Genomic DNA, 24,722 nt, shown 5'->3' with positions numbered 1-24,722 from the left:
TGTGCAGCACTGAATAAGTTCCCAAGACTTGGTGGAAAAGCACTCCGTGTCCTCATTCCATTTGCAACAACATACTTGTGTGAATCTGGATTCAGTCCTCTTTTGTCAATCAAGACAAAATCTAGGAATCGCCTGAATCCACAGGCAGATCTGCGGATCGCAGTCAGTAAGAAAGTTCCACGTTTTGACAAAATCATAAATGAGAAGCAGGAGCAAAGAAGTCATTGAATTTTATGTTTGCAATTGGGGTTGATTTTACTGTTTACAATTTTTTCTGAATAAATTAGAATCTGATTGCTCAATTTATATTTGCATTTTATGCACTGAGTTAAAAGCTTATTTTTTTTAAGTTCAATTTGTTCACCTGCAGTATTGTATGTGGTTCAATTTGTGGTTCAAAAATTAGAAATTAGTCTTCATTTTCAAATGTGATATTACTTTTGTAGGGGGTGTGAACATTAATCAAACATTTCCTAGGGGTGTGGGGCATAGAAAAGGTTGGGAACCATTGTTGTACGCTCCAGGGACTAAAGTCCTAACCTATTCAACCTTTCTCTGTAACTCAGTTTCTCAAGTCCCTGCAACATCCTTGTAAACCTTCTCTGTACTCTCTCAACCTTATTAATATCCTTCCAATATCCTTCCTTCCGGCCTTATCAATGCCTTATACAACCTCACCATGACATTCCAACTTTATGCTTAATACTTTGATTTATAAAGGCCAATGTACCAAAAGCTCTCTTGACTACCCTATCTACTTGTGATACCACTTTTAGGGAATTTTGTATCTGTATTCCTAGATGTGTTAAGATGTTTGAAATCTTTCCAAATATTTGAATAATTTTAAAGGTCTCTGATAGATCTTTCAATGATTAAAAAGACTTTGACAGCTGCAAGCTGTGAGGTTCTACAGGTTATAAGATAGGGATAGATTGATTGATTGGACATCGATCTATGAAGTTTGATGTGGAGAAGTTTGAGGTCATGCATTTTGGTAAGAAGAATAAAAAGACATTACTATCTAGATACAAATGAGTGAAGTTCAGAGGGATTTCATTCTTCTATTGCATTAACCACAAAACATTAGCCCGCAGGTCTGATGAGTAGGTAAGAAGATAATTGGTATGTTAAAGTTATAGTATCATGGAGTTACACAGCATGGAGACCAACTTGTCCATCCTGGCCAATTTGCCTCCCTGAATTAGTCCCATTTTTGTGTGTGTGTGTCTGAAGAACAGGATTCCCTATGATTGTATGAGTGTTGTTGAAGCCACACCTGAAACACAGTGCTTAGTTTTGGTCCCCTTACCAGAAATAAGGATTAATAACACTGGAGGAGATTTACCAGATTGATTCATGGGATGAGTACGTTATCTTAAAAAGGGAAGCTGGATGATTTGTGTTTGGATACAGTACTGAGATGAGCAGCAACACACACAAAATGCTGGTGGAATGCAGCAGGCCAGGCAGCATCTGGGCTGAGACCCTTCGTCAGGACTTCCTCCTATAGATGCTGCCTGGCATGCTGCGTTCCACCAGCATTTGTGTGTGTTGCTTGAATTTCCTCTGCAGATTTCCTCGTGTTTGAGATGAGGAGGATGGGGGTGATCTTATTCAATCAAACAGTATATAAGCACATTGATAGAAAATATTTTGAGGGATCTGGGCTAAATGTGAGGAAGTGGGACTAGCTTAAATATGCATCTTGGTTGTTGTGAACCAGTTAGGCCAAAGAGCCATTTTCCAAGCTACTTTGTGCTATGACTTTGTGTGAGGTCCTAACAGTGTTTGGCAGGTAGACGTTGAGATGCTTCCACTACCGGGAGAGTCACAAACAAGGAAACATGAATGTATGGGTTGGTTGTTTAAATCTGAGATGTGTAGAAAGTGGATCGTGAGTCTTTGAAATTCTTGGCACTGAGATTTTGTGGAGGCTAGATAATGATGGTGCTGCGTATGGCAGCCGTCTTGTGATCACCGTTCAAACTTTACAGTGTACTGCTAATTTCTGAAATTTCCTTCGCATTTCTTGTTCAAGTAGCTGACAGTCACATCAGATATGATAGACTGACTTTTCTGAACAATGGAAAGATGGCATTTACCTGCTAAGTGCTGCCTTTCTACATTGGGAACCCCTGCTTATGCGATCCATGGAAGGTTCATTTATTACACCGCCACTACCTTGGAAGTAGCATCAGAAGCAAATGAGAAGGGCCAGTGACTGGTGAGGTTGAGACGGTGTGCTAATTGGCCACCACTCCCCAGCATACTCCTGGCTAACATTCAGGACTCAAATACTTGCACTAACGGCACTTTGTGCATTTCTGTGATATTCTGGTGCTGCTGCAACTTATTTTCTGCTACTTATCTATTTAATACTGTTTTTCTATTACTGTCTTGTTTTTATCTACCGCTTTGTTTGATTGCCTGAGAGGAAGCCAAACAGAGTTTGATTGTACCTATGTATAGTGACAATAAAGCTCATTCAATTCAATTCAATTCAATCTCCTATCAGTGAGAAACAAAGGAATGTACCATCTTGTACTTTGTGGAAACCTGGCTGATGGAGGAGATACCGGATTATGCCATTGAGTCCTCTGGGTTCTCCTGTTCTGGATGGACAAGTCCAAAACCTCTCTGGAAAGAGTATAGGAGATAGGGTATGCTTCATGGTCAATAATGCTTGGTGTGACCCCCCAGAACGTGCATGCCCTCAAATCATTTTGTTCCCCGGATCTGGAGTACCTTGTGCTGCTGTGTAGATCTTTCTGTCTGCCTAGGGAGTTCACGGCTGTTATCATCACAGCTGTGTATATTCCACCACAGGCTGATACTGACCTGGCTCTCGAGGAACCGTATGAGACTATCAACACACTGGAGGTTGTTCACCCAGAGGCTGCCTTCATCATCGCCGGTGACTTTAATAGAATGTCACTTTCTAAATCTCTCTGAATTTTTGTCAACACATCCAGGTGAGCACACAGGGGGATAGCAAACTCGACCACTGCTACTCTCCCTTCTGCAACGGTTACAAAACACTCCTCCATCCGTCATTTGGGAAGTCTGAGCACTCCTTCATCTTGCGCTGCCTGTGTACTGGCAGAAGCTGAAACAAGAGGCGGCCATAGTTAAAACTGTCCACTGTTTGTCCGTCCAGTCGGTTTATATGCTACAGGACTGTTTTGATTACATCAATTGGAATGTCTTTCATGATAAAAATGTTGCTGAGTTCATGGAAAGGGTCATGAGCTTTATCCGGAAGTGCATTGAGGATGTTATCCCCCAGAAATTGGTCAGCATCTGCCCAAACCAGAAACCCTAGATCAGCAGTTCCATGCGAGCAGCACGACACAGAGCTGACATTGCCAGTAATCAGCAGGAGCTTAAGAAATGCAGCTACGATCAATGCAAAGTCATCAAGGCAGCAATACAGGGACAGGATCCAGACACAACTCTCCACCAGCAACACACGCCGCTTAGGGTAAGGTCTGCACACCATCGTAGACTTCAAAACTGAGAGCAGTGGTGCTGCCAACATTGCTGCCTCACTCCCAGATGAGCTAAATCATTTTTACGCTTGGTTTGATGTCTTCAACACTGAGCCCCCGAGGAAAGCTGCCGAAGCAACCTGTACCGTAGTCATCTCTGAGGCTGAAGTACTCAGGTGTTCCCAATGAGTGGACAGTCACAAGGCTGTGGGACCAGACAGCATCCTGGGGTAGGTACTTAGGATGTGCCCGGCACAACTGGCAAGTGGTTTACAGACATACTTAATCTCTCACTCTCCCACTGGAGAGTGCCCTCCTGCTTCAATACATCCACCATTGTCCCTGTATCTAAAAAGACCAAGGTAACATGTCTGAACAACTGACATCCTGTCACACTCACCTCAATAATAAGCAAATGCTTTAAGTGGCTGGTCAAGTACTATATTTGCAGCTTGCTACCATCCACACTGGTTTCCCTACAATTTGCCTACCAACACAATTGATCAACAGATGACACAATAGCCACTGCTCTACATACCGTCCACACATCTGGAGAAGAAGGATGCTTATATGAGACTGCTGTTCTTGTACTGCGGTTCAGCATTCAACACCATAATTCCCTCCAGGCTTGACAAGAAGCTCAGAGACCCTGGCCTTCACCCTGCCTTGTGCAGCTGGATCCTGGACTTCCTTGTCAAATGGCTGGCAGGTGGTAAGAGTGGGCTCCCTCACTTCTGCCCCTCTGACCCTCAACACAGGTGCCCCTCGGGGCTGTGTCCTAAACCCCCTCCTTTACTCTCTGTATACCATGACTAAGTCGCCACCCTCAGGTCCAATCTGCTAACTAAATTTGCTGATGATACTACATTGATTGGCCTAATCTCGAATAATAACAAGGCTGCCTACGAAGAGGAAGTCATCATCCTGACACATTGGTGTCAAGAAAACAACCTCTCCCTCAATGTTGCAAAAACAAAGAAGCTGGATTACAGGAGGAATGGACAGGCTAACCCCATTTGACATCAATGGTTTGAGAGGCTGAACAGCTTTAAGTTCTTCGGCATACACAACACTGAGGATCTTACATGGTCTGTACATATTCGCTGTGTGGTGAAAAAAACACAACAGCGCCTCTTTTACCTCAGACAGTTGAAGAATTGTGGTGAGGGTCCCCAAGTCCTAAGAAATTTCTACAGGGGCACAATTGAGTGCATCCTGACTGGCTGCATCACTGCCTGGTATGGGAACTGTACCTCGCTTAATAGCAGGACTCTGCAGAGAGTGGTGTGGACAGCCCAGCATATCTGCAGATGTGAACTTCCCACTATTCAGGACATTTACAGAGACAGGGTGTGTAAAAAGGGCCTGAAGGATCATTACGGACCTGAGTCACCCCAACCACAAACTGTTCCAGCTGCTACCATCTGGGAAACAATATTGCAGCATAAAAGCCAGGACCAACAGGTTCAGGGACAGTTTCTTCCACCAGGCCATCAGACTGATTAATTCACACTGATACAATTGTTTTTTTGTGTTATATTGACTGTCCTGTTGTAAATACTATTTCATACAAATTAATATAAATTGCACTTTGCACATTTAGATGGAGATGTAACTTAAAGATTTTTATTCCTCATGTATGTGAAGGATGTTAGTAATGCAGTTGCAAGAAAAAGTTTGTGAACCCTTTGCAATTACCTGGTTTTGTGCATTAAATACTCATAAAAATTGGTTCTGATCTTCATCCAAGTCACAATAGTAGACAAACACAATCTGCCTAAGCCAACAACATGCAATCAATTGTACTTCTTCTCATCAATATGGAGTACACCATTTAAACAATCACAGTCTAGGTTCAAAAAATGTATGTGAACCTCGAGGGTAGCGCTGTCTACAAAAGCTATTTGGAGTCAGGTGTTCCAATCAATGAGACGAAGGTTGGGTTGTAGAGGTGCCCTGCCCTATATATTAAAAAAAAGATACACTAAGTCTGCTACCTGAGAAGGAAAGGCTGTTACAGTGTTTGGAGAATGCTACCCAGGTTTTCTATGTTTAGGATATAGACATTTTTTCAGTGTTATAGTTTTTATATTCTGTGTTTTTCACCTGATCTTTCTTGTTTTTTTGTGTGCAGGAGTGGGGATGTGGGGGTTAATGTGCCTGTTCCATTTTTTGTTTGTTTTTTTTGTGTGGAGAGGAGGGATTTTGGGGTGGATGATCATACTGCTGTTTTTCTCTTTCTTGGTTGCTTGGCTATCTGGAGAAGAAGAATATCAAAGTTGTGTACTTTGATAATAAATTAACTTTTGAAGAACCCAAGGGCAGCAGCAAAAGACCTGCAGGAATGTCTAGAATTTGCTGAAGTCTCTGTTCATGTTTCCACTACAAGAAAAACACTGACCAAGAATGGCATTCATGGAAGGACACCAAGGAGGACACCACTGCTCTTGCAAAAAAAATTGCTGCACATCACAAGTTTGTAAAAGACCACCTGGATGTTCCACAATGTTTCTGGGACAATTTTCTGTGGACAGATGAGACAAATGTTGAACTTTTTGGCAGAAATGTACAGGGCTAAGTTTGGCGGAAAATGAGACTGCACACCAGCATCAAAACCTCATCCCATCTATGAAGTATGGTGGAAGGAGAATTATGGATTGGGGCTGCTTTGCTTTCTCATGGCCTGGACAGCTTGCAATCATAGAAGGAACAATGAATTCAAAATTGCATCATGACATTTTACAGGAGAATGACAGGGTAGCGGTCGTCACCTCGTGTTTAATAGAAGTTGGATGATGCAACAAGACAATGATCCAAAACACAAGAGTAAATCAAAACAGAAAGATTTAAAAAGAAGAAAATTTATATTCTGGAATAGCCAAGACAGACTCTTGGCTCTAGGGTGACCAAGGATGGGAGCTCAACATCCAGGGATATTCAATATTCAGAAGGGATAGACAGGAAAGAAAAGGAGATGGGGTAGCATTGCTGGTTAGAAAGGAGATTAACACAATAGAAGGGAAGGACATTAGCCTGGAGGATGTGGAATTGATATGGGTAGAGCTGCATAACACTAAGGGGCAGAAAACGCTGGTGGGAGTTGTGTACAGGCCACCTAACAGTAGTAGTGAGGTTGGGGATGGCATTAAACAGGAAATTAGAAATGCGTGCAATAAAGGAACAGTAGTTATAATGGGTGACTTCAATCTACATATAGGTTGGGTGAACCAAATTGGTAAGGGTGCTGAGGAAGAGGATTTCTTGGAATGTATGCGGGATGGTTTTCTGAACCAACATGTTGAAGAACCAACTAGAGAGCAGGCCATTCTAGATGGGGTATTGAGCAATGAGGAAGGGTTAGTTAGCAATCTTGTCGTGTGAGGCCCTTTGGGTAAGAGTGACCATTATATGGTGAAATTCTTCATTAAGATGGAGAGTGACATAGTTAATTCAGAAACAAAGGTTCTGAACTTAAAGAAGGGTAACTTTGAAGGTATGAGACGTGAATTAGCTAAGATAGACTGGCAAATGATACTTAAAGGGTTGACGGTGGATATGCAATGGCAAGCATTTAAAGATCGCATGGATGAACTACAACAATTGTTCATCCCAGTTTGGCAAAAGAATAAACCAGGGAAGGTAGTGCACCTGTGGCTGACAAGGGAAATTAGGGATAGTATCAAGTCCAAAGAAGAAACATATAAATTAGCCCGAAAAAGCGGCACACCTGAGGACTGGGAGAAATTCAGAGTCCAGCAGAGGAGGACAAAGGGCTTAATTAGGAAAGGGAAAAAAAGATTATGAGAGAAAGCTGGCAGGGAACATAAAAACTGACTGTAAAAGCTTTTATAGATATGTGAAAAGAAAAAGATTGGTCAAGACAAATTAGGTCCCTTACAGTCAGAGCAAACACGAGGAAATCTGCAAATGCTGGAAATTCAAACAACACACACAAAATGCTGTTGGAACACAGCAGGCCAGGCAGCATCTATAAGGAGAAGCACTGTTGATGTTTCGGGCCGTTAGTCCTGATGAAAGGTCTCGGCCCGAAATGTCGACAGTGCTTCTTCTTATAGATGCTGCCTGGCCTGCTGTGTTCCACCAGCATTTTGTGTGTGTGGTCCCTTACAGTCAGAAACGGGTGAATTGATCATAGGGAACAAGGACATGGCAGACCAATTGAATAACTACTTTGGTTCTGTCTTCACTAAGGAGGACATAAATAATCTTCCGGAAATAGTAGGGGACCGAGGGTCTACTGAGATGGAGGAATTGAGGGAAATACATGTTAGTAGGGAAGTGGTGTTAGGTAAATTGAAGGGATTAAAGGCAGATAAATCCCCAAGGCCAGACAGTCTGCATCCCAGAGTGCTTAAGGAAGTAGCCCAAGAAATAGTGGATGCATTAGTGATAATTTTTCAAAACTCCTTAGATTCTGGATTAGTTCCTGAGGATTGAAAGGTGGCTAATGTAACCCCACTTTTTAAAAAAGGAGGGTGAGAAAAACCAGGGAATTATAGACCGGTTAGTCTGACAACGGTGGTGGGGAAAATGCTAGAGAAAGTTATCAAAGATGTGATAACAGCACATTTGGAAAGAGGTGAAATCGTCGGACAAAGTCAGCATGGATTTGTGAAAGGAAAATCATGTCTGACGAATCTCATAGAATGTCTTGAAGATGTAACTAGTAGAGTGCATAGGGGAGAGCCAGTTGATGTGGTATATTTAGATTTTCAAAAGGCTTTTGACAAGGTCCCACACAGGAGATAAGTGTGCAAACTTAAAGCACATGGTATTGGGGGTATGGTATTGATATGGATAGAGAATTGGTTGGCAGACAGGAAGCAAAGAGTGGGAGTAAATGGGACCTTTTCAGAATGGCAGGCAGTGACTAGTGGGGTACCGCAAGGCTCAGTGCTGGGACCCCAGTTGTTTACAATATATATTAATGATTTAGATGAGGGAATTAAATGCAAAATCTCCAAGTTTGCGGATGACACAAAGCTGGGTGGCGGTGTTAGCTGTGAGGAGGATGCTAAGAGGATGCAGGGTGACTTGGATAGGTTAGGTGAGTGGGCAAATTCATGGCAGATGCAATTTATTGTGGATAAATGTGAGGTTATCCACTTTGGTTGCAAGAACAGGAAAACAGATCTGAACGGTGGCCGATTAGGAAAAGGGGAGGTGCAACGAGACCTGGGTGTCATTGTACACCAGTCATTGAAGGTGGGCATGCAGGTACAGCAGGCAGTGAAAAAGGCAAATGGTATGTTGGCATTCATAGCAAAAGGATTTGAGTACAGGAACAGGGAGGTTCTACTGCAGTTGTACAAGGCCTTGGTGAGACCGCACCTAGAGTATTGTGTGCAGTTTTGGTCCCCTAATCTGAGGAAAGACATTCTTGCCATAGAGGGAGTACAAAGAAGGTTCACCAGATTGATTCCTGGGATGGCAGGACTTTCATATGAAAAAAGACTGGATCGGCTAGGCTTTTACTCACTGGAATTTAGAAGATTGAGGGGGGATCTTATTGAAACGTATAAAATTCTAAAGGGATTGGACAGGCTAGATGCAGGAAGATTGTTTCCGATGTTGGGGAAGTCCAGAAGGAGGGTTCACAGTTTAAGGATAAAGGGGAAGCCTTTTCGGACCGAGATGAGGAAAAACTTCTTCACACAGAGAGTGGTGAATCTGTGGAATTCTCTGCCACAGGAAACAGTTGAGGCTGGTTCATTGGCTATATTTAAGAGGAAGTTAGATATGGCCCTTGTGGCTAAATGGATCAGGGGGTATGGAGAGAAAGCAGGTACAGGGTTCTGAGTTGGATGATCAGCCATGATCATACTGAATGGTGGTGCAGGCTCAAAGGGCCGAATGGCCTACTCCTGCACCTATTTTCTATGTTTCTAGACCTTAACCCGATTGAGATGCTGTGGCATGACCTGAAGATTGCTGTTCATGCAAGGTATCCCAGAAATATTGATAAACTGAAACAGTGGTGTATGAATGAATGGTCTAAAATTCCTCCTCGCTGCTGTGCAAATCTGATCAGCAGTTACAGGAAATGTTTGGTGGAAGTTATTGCTACTGAAGGAGGTTCTACCAGTTATTAAATGCAAGGGTTCACATACTTTTTCCAGCCTGAACTGTGATGGCTAAACAATATGTTCAGTAAAAAATATGAGAAGTACAATTGTTTGTGTGTTATTTGTTTTGGCAGATTGTGTTTGTCTATTATTGTAACTTAGATGAAGATCAGACCACATATGATGAGTAATTAATGCAGAAAAACAGGTAATTGCAAAGGGCTCAAAAACTTTTTTTGATTAAAATAGTTTTTTAATAGTAATTAAAATAAGATATTTGTTTATCGAGAACTGGTGCAGAAGAGGAGTTGAGCCTAGATCACTCTGAGGGTGAGGCAGGCTTTGGGGGCCAAGTGGCCGCCTTAATTTTTTGTGTGTGATCTTGGGACAGGGCATCAACAATGCTGCATCAAGTCCATTTGCACCTTCAACCCACAGAAGGAAAAGAGTGGTTGTAGACAGGTCATATTCTGCATGCAGGTTGGTGACCAGTGTGTACTTCAGGGATCTGTTCTGGACGCCTCCTCTTCATGACTTTTCTAAATGACCTAGATGAGGAAGTGGAGAGATAGGTTAGTAAATTTGCTGACGACACAATGGTTGGGGGTGTTGTGGATAGTGTAGAGGCCTGTTAATGGTTACAGTGGGACATTGATAGGATGCAAAACTGGGCTGAGAAGTCGCAGATGGAGTTCAGCCCAGATAAGTGTGAGGTGGTTCACTTTGGTAGGTCAAATATGATGTCAGAATATTAGTATTAATGGTAAGACTCTTGGCAGTGTTGAGGATCAGAGGGATTCGTGTCCATAGGACACTCAGAGCTGCCGCACAGGTTGACTGTGTGGTTAAGAAGGCATATTGGCCTTCATCAACCATGGGATTGAGTTCAAGAGCCAAGAGGTAATGTTACAGCTGTATAGGACCCTGATCAGACCCCACTTGGAGTACTGTGTTTAGTTTTGGTCATCTCACTACAGGAAAGATGTGGAAACTATAGAAAAGGTGCAGAGGAGATTTAATAGAACATAGAACAATACAGCACAGTACAGGCCATTCGGATCTCAATGTTGTGCCAACCCTTAAACCCTGCCTCCCATATAACCCCCCACCTTAAATTCCTCCATATACCTGTCTAGTAGTCTCTTAAATTTCACTAGTGTATCTGCCTCCACTACTGACTCAGGCAGTGCATTCCACCACCAACCACTCTCTGAGTAAAAAACCTTCCTCTAATATCCCCCTTGAACTTTCCTCCCCTTACCTTAAAGCCATGTCCTCTTGTATTGAGCAGTGGTGCCCTGGGGAAGAGGTGCTGACTGTCCACTCTATCTATTCCTCTTAATATCTTGTATACCTCTATCATGTCTCCTCTCACCCTCCTTCTCTCCAGAGAGTAAAGCCCTAGCTCCCTTAATCTCTGTTCATAATGCATACTCTCTAAACCAGGCAGCATCCTGGTAAATCTCCTCTGTACCCTTTCTAAAGCAAATATATGTTTGGCACAGCATTGTGGGCCTGCATTGTGCTGTAGGTTTTCTATGTTTCTAATCTGCTGTGTGGAGCAGGACTCCTACCACCCTCATCTGCTTCCAGGTGCTTCTCAGTTGTGAAGTATTGACCAACATCGTAAAAAGGCAAGTCTGAGGCCGTTGTAATCTGACCCAATATTTGCCAGCTGGTTTCTGTAGACTTAGATTAATAAAGAGTGTACAAATCTGTTTAAACTGTTGTATTCTTACAGCTGACACCCTTCCAAATTTGACGGAACTGGAGACGTTGGACTTGTCTTGGAATAAGTGCCTTGGTGGAAATTTGGGATTGCTGGTCCAGATGTTGCAAAATGAGACTCGTCTCCGTGTGGTGAAACTGTGCAGCTGCAATCTGACAGGCCAGGATTTAGCATCTCTCGGTAATCACCCAATTAACCAAATTGAAAGGGCGTATTGCGCCTCATTATATTGTGTTTTTTGGGTATCCCCATGTATCTGAATCTTCTGGGACATTGCCACTTCTGTTGACTGTTACTTAACCAACTTTATATTCTTGATACCGATTTTTCTTTTATTACCATGTGCTTTAATTTTAATGAAGCCTCTTATTAAAAGTTTTTCTCTGGAAGTTCATGTACACCACAAAGTGTAGTACAAAGTTAGACCATTAAATGTAAAAGCAGAATTAGGCATTTGGCCCATCAAGTCTTCTCACCATTTCATCACAGCTGATCCACTTTCTCTCTCAGCCCGTCTGCAGGCTTCTCCACATGTCCCTTCATGCCCTGACCAATAAAGAATCTATCAACTTCTGCCTTAAATATACCTAATGACTTGGCCTCCACAGCTGCCTGTGGTAAAAATTCCACAGATTCACCACCTCTGGCTAAAGAAATTCCTCCTCATTTCCATTCTAAAGGAACATTCCTTTATTCTGAGGTTGTGTCCTCCAGTCTTACACTCTCCCATCACAGGAAACATCCTCTCCACCTCCTGTCTATCAAAGCCTTTCAACATTCAATACGATCCCCCCCTCATCCTTCTGAATTCTAGTGAATAAAAGCCCAAAGCCATCTAACGCTCCTTATATAACAAGCCTTTCAATCCTGGAATCAGTTTCGTAAACCTTAGAACCATCTCCAATGTCAGCACATCCTTTCATAGATAAGGGGCCCAAAACTGCTCACAATAGTTAAGTGAGGCCTTATCTGTGCTTATTAAGTCTCAACATTACATCCTTGCTTTTATATTCTAGTCCTCTCAAAATGAATGCTAGCATTGCATTTGCCTTCCTTACCACTGCATCAACTTGCAAATGAACCTTTAGGGAATCCTGCATGAGGATTCCCAAATTCCTTTGCACCTCAGATTTTTGAATTTTCTCTCTGTTTAGAAAATGGTCTACTCTTTTATTTCTTCTACCAAAGTACATGACTATGGGGACATGGCAGGGACTGGGTATTGATAGTGAATGATCAGCCATGATCTCAGAATGGCGGTGCAGACTCGAGGGGCCGAATGGTCTACTTCTGCACCTATTGTCTATTGTCTATCTATTGTCTATTGACTATACACTTCTCACACTGTATTCCATTTGCCACATCTTTGCCTGTTTTCCTAGTCTTTCTAATTAGCTTCTCTACTTCCTCAAAACTACCTGCCCTTCCACCTGTCTTCCTATCATTGATAAACTTGGCCACAAAGCCATCAATTCCATTATCCAAATCATTGACGTACAATGTAAAAAAAAAATCGGTTTCAACCGGCTGCCAACCAGGAAAGACTCCTTTTGTTACCACTCTTTGCCTCCTGATAATTAGCCAATGCTCTATCCATGCTAGAATCTTCCCTGTAATACTCTGGGCTATTATGGGTTCTATTCTGTAATACCATGGGTTCAATAAGTATGTGAAGAGCAAGAAGATAGGACATAAGAGAATAGGATCAATCAAGTGTGACAGTGGAAAAGTGTGTATGGAACCGGAAGAAATAGCTGAGGTAGTTAATGAATACTTTGCTTCAGTATTCACTACGAAAAAGGATCTTGGCAATTGTAGGGATGATTTACAGTGGATTGAAAAGCTTGAGCATTAAGAAAGACATTAAGAAAGAGGATGTGCTGCAGCTTTTGGAAAGCATCAAGTTGGATAAGTCTCCGTGACCGGATGAGATGTACCCCAGGCTACTGTGGGAGGTGAGGGAGGAGATTGCTGAGCCTCTGGCAATGATCTTTGCATCATCAATAGGGGTGGGGGAGGTTCCAGAGGATTGGAGGGTTGCAGATGTTGTTCCCTTATTCAAGAAAGGGAGTAGAGATAGCCCAGGAAATTATAGACCAGTGAGTCTTACTTCAGTGGTTGGTAAGTTGATGGAAAAGATCCTGAGAGGCAGGTTTTATGAACATTTGGAGAGGCATAATATGATTAGGAATAGTCAGCATGACTTTGTCAAAGGCAGGTCGTGCCTTGCAAGCCTGACTGAAATTTTTGAGGATGTGATTAAACACGTTGATGAAGGTAGAGCAGTAGATGTAGTGTATATGGATTTCAGCAAGGCATTTGATAAGTTACCCCATGCAAGGCTTATTGAGAAAGTAAGAAGACATGGGATCCAAGGGGACATTGCTTTGTGGATCCAGAATTGGCTTGTCCACAGAAGGCAAAGAGTGGTTGTAGAAGGGTCATATTCTGCGTGGAGGTCAGTGACCAGTGGTGTGCCTCAGGGATCTGTTCTGGGTCCCATACTCTTTGTGATTTTTATAAATGATCTGGATGAGGAAGTGGAGGGATGGGTTAGTAAGTTTGCTGGTGACACGAAGGTTGGGGTTGTTGTGGAGAGTGTGAGGGCTGTCAGAGGTTACAGCAGGATATCGATAGGATGCAAAACTGGGTTGAGAAGTGGTAAATGGGGTTCAACCCAGATAAATGTGAAGTGGTTCATTTTGGTAGGTCAAATATGATGTCCGTATATATTATTAATGGTAAGACTCTTGGCAGTGTGGATGATCAGAGGGATCTTGGGGTCCATGTCCATAGGACTTGCAAAGCTGCTGCACCGGTTGACTCTCTGGTTAAGAAGGCATACATTGCATTGTATTTTTTCTATGTTTCTATGTTTCTTATCTTGCTACATAGCCTCATGTGTGGCACCTTGTCAAAGGCCTTCTGAAAAACCAACTGCACAACATCCACTGATTCTCCTTTGTCTTTGTTGCTTGTTATTTCTTCATTGAATTCCAATAGATTTGTCAGGCAAGATTTTCCCTTAAAGAAACCATACTGACTATGGCCTATATTATCATGGCATCCAGGTATACCGAAACCAATCATCTCCAGTGTCCTCCCAACCTATAATTTCCTTACTTCTGCTTCTCTGCCTTCTTGAAAGAGTGGAGTGACATTTGCAATTTTCCATTCCTAAGGATCCATGTAGAATCAATTGATTCTTGAAAGATTATTACAGTTTCTTCAGCCACGTCATTCAGAACCCTGAGGTGTAGACCATCCAATCCAGGAGACTTATCTTCCTTCAGACCTTTCAGTTTCCCAAGAATCTTCTTCCTAGTAATGGCAAATTCACACACCTCTGCCCCCTGATACTCTCAAACTTCCACTGCTACTGTCTTCCACAATGAAGACTGATGCAAAATACTTACTCAGTTCATCTTACTCAGTTGATCTTTCTGTCTGCATCTCTGGAGACAGCTTATCTACTGATATCTACTATAATCCTACAGACTCTCACAGCTACCTGGACTATTCCTCTACCCACTCTGTCTCTTGCAAAAATGCTATCCGCTTCTCACAATTCCTCCGCCTCTGCTGCATCTGCTCTCAGGATGAGGCTTTTCATTCCAGGACAAAGGAGATGTCTTCCTTTTTTAAACAAAGGGGCTTCCCTTCTTCCACCATCAACTCTGCTCTCAAACGCATCTCTCCCATTTCCCGCACATCTGCCCTCACCCCAACCACCCACCATCCCACTTGAGATAGGGTTCCCCTTGTCCTCACCTACCACCCCACCAGCCTCCAGGTCCAACGTAAAATTCTCCGTAACTTTCGCCACCTCCAACAGGATCCCACTACCAAGCAGATCTTTCCCTCCTCACTTTCTGCTTTCTGCAGGGATCGCTCCCTACGCAACTCCCTTGTCCTTTCATTCCCCTCTATCCCTTCCCACCGATCTCCCTTCTGGCACTTATCCTTGTGAGCGGAACAAGTGCTACACCTGCCCTTACACTTCCTCCCTCACCACCATTCAGGGCCCCAGACAGTTCTTCCAGGTGAGGCAACACTTCACCTGTGAGTTGGCTGGTGTGGTATACTGCATCCGGTGCTCCCAGTGTGGCCTTTTATATATTGGTGAGACCCGACGCAGACTTGGAGAGAGTTTCACTGAACACCCACGCTGTGTCCGTCAGAGAAAGCAGGATCTCCCAGTGGCCACACATTTCAATTCCACGTCCCATTCCCATTCTGATATGTCTATCCATAGCCTCCCCTACTGTCAAGATGAATCCAAACTCAGGTTGGAGGAACAACACCTTATATACCAGCTGGGTAGCCTCCAACCTGACAGCATGAGCGTTGACTTCTCTAACTTCCGTTAATGCCCCTCCTCCTCTTCTTACCCCATCCCTGATATATTTAGATTTTTTTTTCTCTTTCTGCCCAACACTCTGCCTGTTCTCCTCTGGTGCTCCCTTCCCCCTTTCTTTCTCCCTAGGCCTCCCGTCCAATGATCCTTTCCCTTCTCCAGCTCTGTATCCCTTTTGCCAATCACTTTTCCGGCTCTCAGCTCCACCCCAACCCCTCTGGTCTTCTATCATTTCGCATTTTCCCCTCCCCCTCCTACGGCAAAGAGGCTAGACTGCGCAGGCGCGTGACATAGCGTGCCAAAGGTTTAAAAAGAAAGACCGCCACATACAGCAGCCATCATCGTAACAGCCATCGTTAGAGTGGACTGAGGCAGAATGGGATGGCTTTGGCTCAATCAGGCTTCGGCGAGAACAGGCAGAGGCAAGGTTTGAACGGGGCACAACTGCGCAAGCGCATGAAAGTCAGCTTCTGAGATCAGCGGGGGAATTTAAAAAGCGAGCAGAGGCTGAGTATGAGCTTCACTTCAGGTAAGTTAAGGCCGGGTAAGCTCCTTTAATTAATCTAATTAGCTTAGGAGTAGGTAATGGAGGCAGCATTTAGGGCAATTGAGTGCTCCGTTTGCAGTATGTGGGAAGTCAGGGCAAGCATTGTTGTGCCTGATGACTACACCTGCAAAAGGTGCATCCAGCTGCAGCTCCTGACAAACCGTGTTAGGGAACTGGAGCTGGAGCTGGATGAACTTCGGATCATTCGGGAGGCAGAGGCAGAAGTACAGGAGTTTCAGGGAGATAGTCACCCCTAGGAGTCAGGAGACAGGTAGTTGGGTGACTGTCAAGAGAGGGAAGGGGAATAGACAGGAAGAGCAGAGCACCCCTGTGGCCGTTCCCATCAACAATAAGTATTAGTTTAAATTAGCCACATTAACTAATGCCACATTAGTTTAAATCCTCTTGAACAGCAGTAGCAAACGCTCCCCCTAGGACATTGGTTCCAGTCCAGCCCAGGTGCAGACCGTCCTGTTTGTACCGGTCCCACATCCCCCAGAACTGTGTCCAATGCCCCAGAAATTACCTCGCAAAGCAGCCTCAAGTGCAACACCTTGCAAAAGGCCTTCTGAAAATCCAAGTATGCCATATCCACTGCATCTCCTTTGTCTACCCTGTTGTAATTTCCTCAAAAAATTTCAGTAGGTTAGTCAGACAGGATTTTCCTTTCAGGAAACCATGCTGGCTTTGGCCCATCTTGTCATGTGCCTCCAGGTACTCTGTAACTATCGATTCCAACAACTTCCCAACCACTGATGTCAAGTTAACAGGTCCAAACTATCGATTCCAACAACTTCCCAACCACTGATGTCAAGTTAACAGGTCCAAAGTTCCCTTTCTGCTGCCTCCCACCCTTCTTAAATAGCTGAGTAAAATAAAACTGTATAATTTTCCTAGTTCAGGCCTCACTAGCACATGCACAGGTATCAATCCTAAGATTACAACCCTGGAGGACCTACCCTTTAACTAAGCACCTAACTCCTTGAACTCTCTATACAGAACCTCGTCACTTATCCTACTTGTGTCATCAGTACCTTCATGGACCATGACTTCTGGCTGTTCATGTTCCTATTTAAGAATACTGAGTAATTGATCCAAGATATCCTGACCCTCTGTGAATCTCATTCTCACCCACAGAACCTCCTGTTGTTTCCCCTAACTAACGAATCTCCCATCTGGACTGCATGCTTCTTCTCCCCTTTTCTCTTCTGAGTCAAAGAGGCAGACTCTGTTGCAGAGACCTGGACACTGTGACTTTCCTCTTTTAGGTCATCCCTTCCCCCCCCCCCCCCCCCCCCCCAGGAGTATCCAAAGTGGGTATACCTGCTGTTCAGGGGACAGCCACAAGGAACTCTGCACTGACTCCTTAACCCCTTTCCTCTTCCTGACTGTCACCCAGTTTCCTGCACCTTGCGTGTACTTAGCTCTCTATATGCGTGTAATTAGCTCTCTGTATGTCTTATCTATCAACTTCCCGAATGATCCGGAGTTCATCCAGTTGCAGCTCCAAATCCTTAACACGGATTGTTAGCAGCTGCAGCTGGATGCACTTCTCACAGTTGTAGTCGTCAAGGACACTGGAGGTCTCCCTGCCTTCCCTCATCCCGCAAGAAGAGCATTTTGCTATTCTACTTGCCATCTCCCCTGTCATAGCTGAGCAGATTTCAAGAGAAGGGAAAAAACCTTGAGATTTTCTTTCCTTTGCTTTCTCTGAGTGAAGCCTTGAAGAAGCCTCAAGATCACCACTCTATGTCCACTCAGACGATGGCCCTGCCTTACTTTAATTTATTCTTATTAATCAACCCCAAGTGCCAAAAGGCCACTGGTCAGAGCTCCTTTTCACTGCCACAACCTGCTGCGACCTTTAATTCTCGAGCAGTGGATCGGATTGAAGTCCCCTCCTCTCCATTTTGTTGTCTAGATTGGCTGCTGGTCAAAGCTCTTTTTCGCTACCATAACCCGTTGCTGGTTTCAGAAAGGCTGGAAACATAAACCAGGAAATTATAGTCTGATATCTGAACTGGGAAAGTTAATGGAAGGTATTCTAAAGGACTAGATATATAAGTGTTTGGATAGACATGGACTAATTAAGGATAGCCAGCATAGCTTTATGCATGGTAGGTCATGTCTAACCAATCTTGGGAGTTTTTTGAGGAAGTTACCAGGAAAGTGGATGAATGCAAGCCAATGGATATTATCTACATGGACTTTAGCAAGATTTTTGACAAGGTCCCACATGGAAGGTTAGTCAAGATGTTTTAGCTGCTTGGCATTAAAGATGAGGTATTAGATTGGATTAGGTATTGGCATTGTGGGAGAAGCCAGAGAGTGGTGGTAGATGGTTGACACCCTGACTGGAAGCCTATGACTAGTTGCCACAGGGATTGGCACTGGGTCCAAGTTGTTTGTCATCTATATCAATGATCTGGATGATAATGTGGTTAACTGGATCAGCAAATTTGTGGATGACATCAACATTGGGCTGTAGTGGACAGCGAGGAAGGCTGTCATGACTTGCAGAGGCATCTGGACCAGCTGGAAAAATGGGCTGAATAATGGCAGATGGAATTTAATGCAGACAAGTGTGATGTGTTGCACTTTGGTAGGTGATTGATAGGGCACTGAAGAGTGCGGCAGAGCAATGAGATCTGGTAATGCAGGTCCATAATTCATTGAAAATGGCATCACAGGTAGATAGGGTCGTAAAGAAAGATTTTGGCACATTGGCTTTCATAAATCAAAGTACAGGAGATGGGATGTTATGTTGAAGTTATGTAAGGCATTGGCGAGGCCTAATTTGGAGTGTTGTGTGCAGTTATGGTTGCCTGTGTACAGAAAAGATGTAAATAAGGATGAACGAGGTCAGAGAAAATTTACAAGGATGTTACCAGGTCTGGAGGTCCTGAGTTAAGGAAGGATTGAATGGGTTAGGATTTTATTCCTTAGAAGTCAGAAGACTGAGAGGAGATTTGATAGAGATATATGAAACTGTGAAGGTTAGAGACAAGAGTAAATTCAAGCAGACTTTTTCTAGTGGGTGGAGGTACAATCAGGGGATTAAGGGTGAAAGGTGAAAAGGTTAAGGGGAACATGAGGGGAAATGTCTTCACCCAGGGAATTGTGAGAATGTGGAATGAGCTGCCAGCACAAGTAGTACATGTGAGTTCAATTTAATAGTTAAGAGAAGTTTCGAATGGTACTGTACATGAATGGTAACAGTATGGAGGGCTATGGTCTCAGGGCAGGTTGATGGGAGTAGGCAGTTTCAATGCTTTGGTATGGACTAAATGGATCAAGGTCCTATTTCTTTGCTGTATTTTTCTATGACTATAAATCTATATGTGGAACTAAGAATTCTCAGGATTTACTAGTGACTAAGTGAAGAATTATCTTCAAAACTTTTTAGAAACATAGAAGCATAGAAAACCTACAGCACAATACAGGCCCTTCGGCCCACAAAGCTGTGCTGAACCTTAGAATTCCCTAGACTTTACCCATAGCCCTCTATTTTTCTAAGCTCCATGTAGCAATACAGGACTCTCTTAAAAGGCGCTACCATTTCTGCCTCAACCACCGCCGGCGGCAGCCCATTCTACACACTCACCACTTTCTGCATAAAAATGTTACCCCTGACATCTCCTCTCTACCTACTTCCAAACACCTTAAAACTTGTGCTAGCCATTTCAGCCCTGGGGAAAAGCCTCTGACTATGGGCACGATCGATGCCTCTCACTATCTTGAACACCTCTATCAGGTCACCACTCATCCTCCGTTGCTCCAAGGAGAAAAGCCGAGTTCACTCAACCTATTCTCATAAGGCATGCTCCCCAATCCAGGCAACCTCCTTGTAAATCTCCTCTGGACCCTTTCTATGGTTTCCACATCCTTCCTGTAGTGAAGCGACGAGAATTGTGCACAGTACTCCAAGTGGGGTCTGACCAGGATCCTACATAGCTTCAACATTACCTCTCAGCTCTTAAACTCAGTCCCACGATTGATGAAGGCCAGTGCATCATATGCCTTCTTAACCACAGAGTCAACCTGCGTAGCATCTTTGAATGTCATGTCAAGTCAAGTCAAGTCAGTTTTATTGTCATTTCAACCATAACTGCTGGTACAGTACATAGTAAAAATGAAACAGTGTTTTTCAGGACCAAGGTGTTACATGACACAGTACAAAAACTAGCCTGAACTACGTAAAAAAACAACAGAGAAAGCTACACTAGACTACAGACCTACACAGGACTGCATAAAGTGTACAAAAACAGTGCAGGCATTACAATAAATAATAAACAGAACAATAGGGCAAGGTGTCAGTCCAGGCTCTGGGTATTGAGGAGTCTGACAGCTTGGGGGAAGAAACTGTTACATGGTCTGGTTGTAAGAGCCCGAATTCTTCAGAGCCTTTTCCCAGACGGCAGGAGGGAGAAGAGATTGTATGAGGGATGCATGGAGTCCTTCATAATGCTGTTTCTTTTGCGGATGCAGCGTGTAGTGTAAATGTCCGTGATGGCAGGAAGAGAGACCCCGATGATCTTCTCAGCTGACCTCACTATCCGCTGCAGGGTCTTGCGATCCGAGGTGGTGTAATTTCCGAACCAGGCAGTGATGCAGCTACTCAGGATGCTCTCAATACAACCCCTGTAGAATGTGATGAGGATGGGGGGTGGGAGATGGACTTTCCTCAGCCTTCGCAGAAAATAGAGACGCTGCTGAGCTTTCTTTGCTATGGAGCTGGTGTTGAGCGACCAGGTGAGATTATTCGTCAGGTGAACACCAAGAAATTTGGTGCTCTTTACGATCTCTACCGAGGAGCTGTCGATGTTCAGCAGGGAGTGGTCGCTCCGTGCCCTCCTGGAGTTAACAACCATCTCTTTCGTTCACATTAAGAGACAGGTTGTTGGCTCTGCACCAGTCCGTTAGCTCCTCTCTGTAAGCTGACTCCTCGTTCTTGCTGATGAGACCCACCACAGTCGTATCGTCGGCGAACTTGATATGGTTCGAGCTGTGTGTTACAGCGCAGTCGTGGGTCAGCAGAGTGAACAGCAGTGGACTGAGCACATAGCCCTGGGGTGTCCCCGTGCTCAGTGTGATGGTGTTGGAGATGCTACTCCCGATCTGGACTGACTGAGGTCTCCCAGTCAGGAAGTCTAGGATCCAGTTGCAGAGGGAGGTGTTCAGGCCCAGTAGGCTCAGCTTTCCAATCAGTTTCTGAAGGATGATTGTGTTGAATGCTGAACTGAAGTCTATGAACAGCATCCGAACGTATGTGTCTTTTTTGTCCAGGTGGGTTAGGGCCAGGTGGAGGGTGGTGGCAATGGCGTCATCTGTTGAGCGGTTGGGATGGTACGCAAACTGCAGGGGGTCCAGTGCGGAGGATAGCAGGGTCTTGATGTGCCTCATGACGAGCCTTTCGAAACACTTCATGATGATGGATGTAAGTGCAACGGGACGGTAGTCATTTAGGCAGGACACTGAAGACTTCTTCGGCACGGGGACGATGGTGGTGGCCTTGAAGCACGTTGGAATGGTGGCGCTGCTCAGGGAGATGTTGAAGATGTCAGTGAGAACATCTGCTAGCTGGTCTGCACATCCTCTGAGCACTCTACCAGGGATGTTGTCTGGTCCAGCAGCCTTCCGTGGGTTGACCCTGCACAGGGTTCTTCTCACATCAGCCACGGAGAGACACAGCACCTGGTCATTCGCAGGAGGGGTGGACTTACTCACCGCCGTGTCATTTTCTGCCTCAAAACGAGTGTAGAAGTTACTCAGCGCATCTGAGAGGGAGGCATCACCTGCACAGTCAGGTGATGTTGTCCTGTAATTGGTGATGTCTCGGATGCACTAACACATGCGCCGCGTGTCACCGCTGTCCTGGAAGTGGCTGTGGATTAGCTAGGCGTGTGCACACTTTGCCCCTCTGATGGCTCAGGACAGTTTGGCCCTTGCTGTTGATAGAGCTGCCTTGTCACCTGCTCTGAAGGCAGAATCGCTGGTCCTTAAGCAGCGCACACACCTCCGCGGTCATCCACGGCTTCTGGTTATTGTGTATAGTGATGGTCTTGGACAGAGTAACATCATCAATGCACTTGCTGATGTAGCTGGTCACTGATGATGTGTACTCCTCTAAGTTGGTAGAGTCGCCATCGGTTGCAGCCTCCCTGAACATGTGCCAGTCAGTGTGCTCAAAGCAGTCTTGAAGAGCAGAGATGGCTCCTGCTGGCCAGGTTTTCACCTGCTTCTGAACTGGTCTGGAGCACCTAAGCAGCGCATTAGGATAGTGTGCATTATGGACTTGGACTCAAAGATCCCTCCGATCCTTCACACTGCGAAGAATCTTACCAATAGTGCTATATTCTGTCATCATATTTGACCTACAACAATGAACCACCTCACACTTATCTGGGTTAAACTCCATCTGCCACTTCTCAGCCCAGTTTTGCATCCTATCAATGTCCCGTTGTAACCTCTGACAGCCCTCCATACTATCCACAACACCTCTAACTTTGTGTCGTCAGCAAATTTACTAACCTATCCCTCCACTTCCTCATCCAGGTCATTTATAAAAATCACAAAGAGTAGGGGTCCCAGAACAGATATCTGAGGCATACCACTGGTCACCTGCCTCCATGCAGAATATGACCCGTCTACAACCACTCTTTGCCTTGGGTGGGCAAGCCAGTTCTGGATCCACAAAGCAATATCCCCTTGGATCCCATGCCTCCTTACTTTCTCAATAATCCTTGCATGGGGTACCTTATCAAATGCCTTGCTAAAATCCATATGCACTACATCTATGGCTCTACCTTCATCAATGGGTTTAGTCATATCCTCTTTCAATATTTTTATTAATGTATACAAGAATATATAACAAATAAAGAGTATATATATATTTAAAAAACTACTAACAGAATACATACAATAGAAAAATTGAACTGTATAGGACTGAATAACATACGTTTATATAGTGCTCCGGTAATGATTACTAATACTGCAAATTTATAAAGAGTATACATTAGGAATTTTATATATATTATAAACAGAAATCTAGCCCCTTCCAAGAAAGCCAATGGGTAAGAACAAGGCAAAAAATATTTTTTTAAAAAGTGTCGCTAAGTTGGTAGCAAAGAATAACATATTAATAACATCTACGTAGAAAAAAAACCTTTCACAAGTTAGAGTAGTAGTTCATAAAAGGACCCCATGTCGTAAAAAAGTACTGTACTGAATTAGAAATAGAACACCAAATCTTCTCCAAACTAAGATGAGTCATAATGTCTTCTAACCACTGCGTATGAGTAGGAGAAACTGCTTCTTTCCATTTAAGCAAAATCCATCTTCTTGCCATAAGTGAGATAAAAGCTAGAACATACAAGTCTGAGGGAGTTAAAGTTATATCTTGAGTTCCGAGAATACCAAAGAGAACAGTAAGAGGATTAGGTTCAAAGTTAGTGTTTAAAAAATTGAGAAAAAGTAGAAAATACATCTTTCCAAAATTTTTCTAAGCTGGGACCTAACCAAAACATATGAATTAACGAAGCAAAAAAATAAAAAACACAAAATGCCCGAAACACCGTCACTACCTCCTCCCATAGATACTGTCTGGCCTGCTGAGTTCTGCCAGCATTTTGTGTTTTTTATTTATTTCCAGCATCCGCAGATTCATTCGTGTTGCCTTTGAATTAGCGAAGCATTGGCTGAATTACATTTGTCACAAGCTGGAGAAATATCAGAATAAAAATGGGATAATTTCTCTTTAGACAAATAGGCTGTATGTACCACTTTAAATTGTACCAAAGAATGGCGAGCACAAAAAGATGACTTATGCACTAATTTCAAAATGGCATTCCAATCTTCATCAGAGATTTGCATATTCAGATCATGCTCCCAAGCTTGCCTAATATCATGTAAAGAAAGCTGCTTTAACATAAGCAGTTTATTATATATATTAGAGATTGATCCATCAAAAAAAGGTTTCAAATTTAAAATATCATCTAAGAGATTCTTATCTGAACTTGAAGGAAAAGTAGCCAATTGAGAACGCAGAAAATCTCTAATTTGAAGGTAACCATAAGAATGAGTTTGGGGTAAACCAAATTTGATGGGACAACTGCTCAAATGACGCTAAGTTCCCATCAACAAATAAATCCAAAAATTGTTGAATACCCAATCTATTCCATTCTATAAAAACTTTATCAGTAGTAGAGGGTAGAAAAAATAATTGCAAAGAATGGGACTAGAAAGGGAAAAATGAGACAAACCAAAGAACTTCCTAAATTGCGACCAGATTCTCAAAGTATGTTTAAGAACTGGGTTATCAGTAATTTTACTGAAGGGTAAAGGAAGAGAAAATCCAAGAAGAGAAATAATTGAGGCATTTTTAACCGATTGAGCTTCTAGTAAAGTCCATGGTGGACAGTCGTCCCTCTTGATATAATATGACCAGAATGTGATATTCCTTATATTAGTTGCCCAGTAATAGAATCTGAAATCAGGTAAAGCTCGACCACCATCT

At 43.5% G+C, this 24,722-nt stretch overlaps 1 protein-coding gene across 5 annotated transcripts in view; it reads left to right on the top strand.

Annotated features, from left to right (window-relative positions):
* lrrc31 (leucine rich repeat containing 31) overlaps positions 1–24,722 on the top strand; it is a 251,951-nt gene that overhangs the window by 218,084 nt on the left and 9,145 nt on the right. For 4 of the 5 annotated variants that reach the window (XM_059991177.1, XM_059991193.1, XM_059991187.1 and 1 more), the window contains one exon: positions 11,316–11,483. The exons of the other annotated variant lie outside the window; for it this stretch is intronic. In XM_059991177.1, the coding sequence (XP_059847160.1) occupies positions 11,316–11,483 (168 nt within the window). The remainder of the gene's footprint in view (positions 1–11,315; positions 11,484–24,722) is intronic. 5 annotated transcript variants of the gene reach the window in all.

Source organism: Hypanus sabinus, chromosome 2 (assembly GCF_030144855.1).
Source record: "Hypanus sabinus isolate sHypSab1 chromosome 2, sHypSab1.hap1, whole genome shotgun sequence".
NCBI classification, from domain to species: domain Eukaryota; kingdom Metazoa; phylum Chordata; class Chondrichthyes; order Myliobatiformes; family Dasyatidae; genus Hypanus; species Hypanus sabinus.
This window is presented reverse-complemented; position numbering and strand designations above follow the sequence as displayed.